The sequence below is a fragment of the Phytophthora parasitica genome (genome assembly GCF_000247585.1).
Source record: "Phytophthora parasitica INRA-310 unplaced genomic scaffold supercont2.55, whole genome shotgun sequence".
Classification (NCBI taxonomy): domain Eukaryota; phylum Oomycota; class Peronosporomycetes; order Peronosporales; family Peronosporaceae; genus Phytophthora; species Phytophthora nicotianae.
Genome location: NW_008649041.1, coordinates 276,824 through 277,598, shown reverse-complemented (window position 1 = coordinate 277,598; position 775 = coordinate 276,824). Strand labels below are relative to the sequence as shown.

General features: G+C 55.1%; 1 protein-coding gene across 1 annotated transcript in view; it reads left to right on the top strand.

The window, feature by feature from the left end:
* Positions 1-142: 142 nt before the first annotated feature.
* Positions 143-775, top strand: part of PPTG_23886 (hypothetical protein) — a gene marked incomplete at its 5' end in the record, with an annotated part of 2,259 nt that continues 1,626 nt past the window's right edge. The window contains one exon of the mRNA XM_008913728.1: positions 143-761. Within this exon, the coding sequence (XP_008911976.1) occupies positions 143-761 (619 nt within the window). The remainder of the gene's footprint in view (positions 762-775) is intronic.

The window sequence follows — 775 nt, the reverse complement described above, 5'->3', positions numbered from 1 at the left end:
TGTCCGTTCCCCAAGAACATCAAAGGATCTGCCCGTCCGTATAAACGACACCTCTCGACAGTTCGTTCAACGAAGCACAAACTTGTCGCTATCAGCTCCCCTCACTGTGAAGAATTCTAGGTAGACAGCACTTGACAGCACGATGAAAGTATCAACAGGTTTTGTCGTGGCTGCCTTGGCTGCATTAAGTGTCAGCGTTAACGCTCAGTCAGCGAGTACATCCGGCCTCGCGTCGGGATCTTCGGACCCTAGTACGGAACAAACGCTCCCGGCGACATCAAGCTCGGCCACTGAGACGGGTGGGTCGTTGCTTGAAGGTTTGGATGAGGGCTTGACGACCGATGAGACTAGCTCCCTCGAGGCCTCGTCAGGTGAGACTAGCTCGCTCGAGGGCTCCACGACGGAATCATCAGGCGATACAACCTCGTCGTCGCTTACGGAACAGCTTCCATCTTCAGGTTCTTCGGAAATGACAGAGACTTCATCGGGTTCAACAACCGATTCATCCGAGGAGACGACTCCGACCGAGTCGTCCGGTGAGACCGAGACTGAGACGAGTTCCACAGGTTCAACGGAGCAGTCCACGTCCGAAGGTGGCTTTACGGATGAGCTGAAATCGATCTGGGTGGAACGTCACAACTACTTCCGAGTGCAGGCTCTGCCTTGGTCAGCAGGAAACATGCAACGAATGAACTGGGATGAGGACCTGGCAAAGGACGCCGCCGCTGCGGCTGCGAGTTGCGCGGCTAAAACGACCACCGGTCTTAACGTTTAC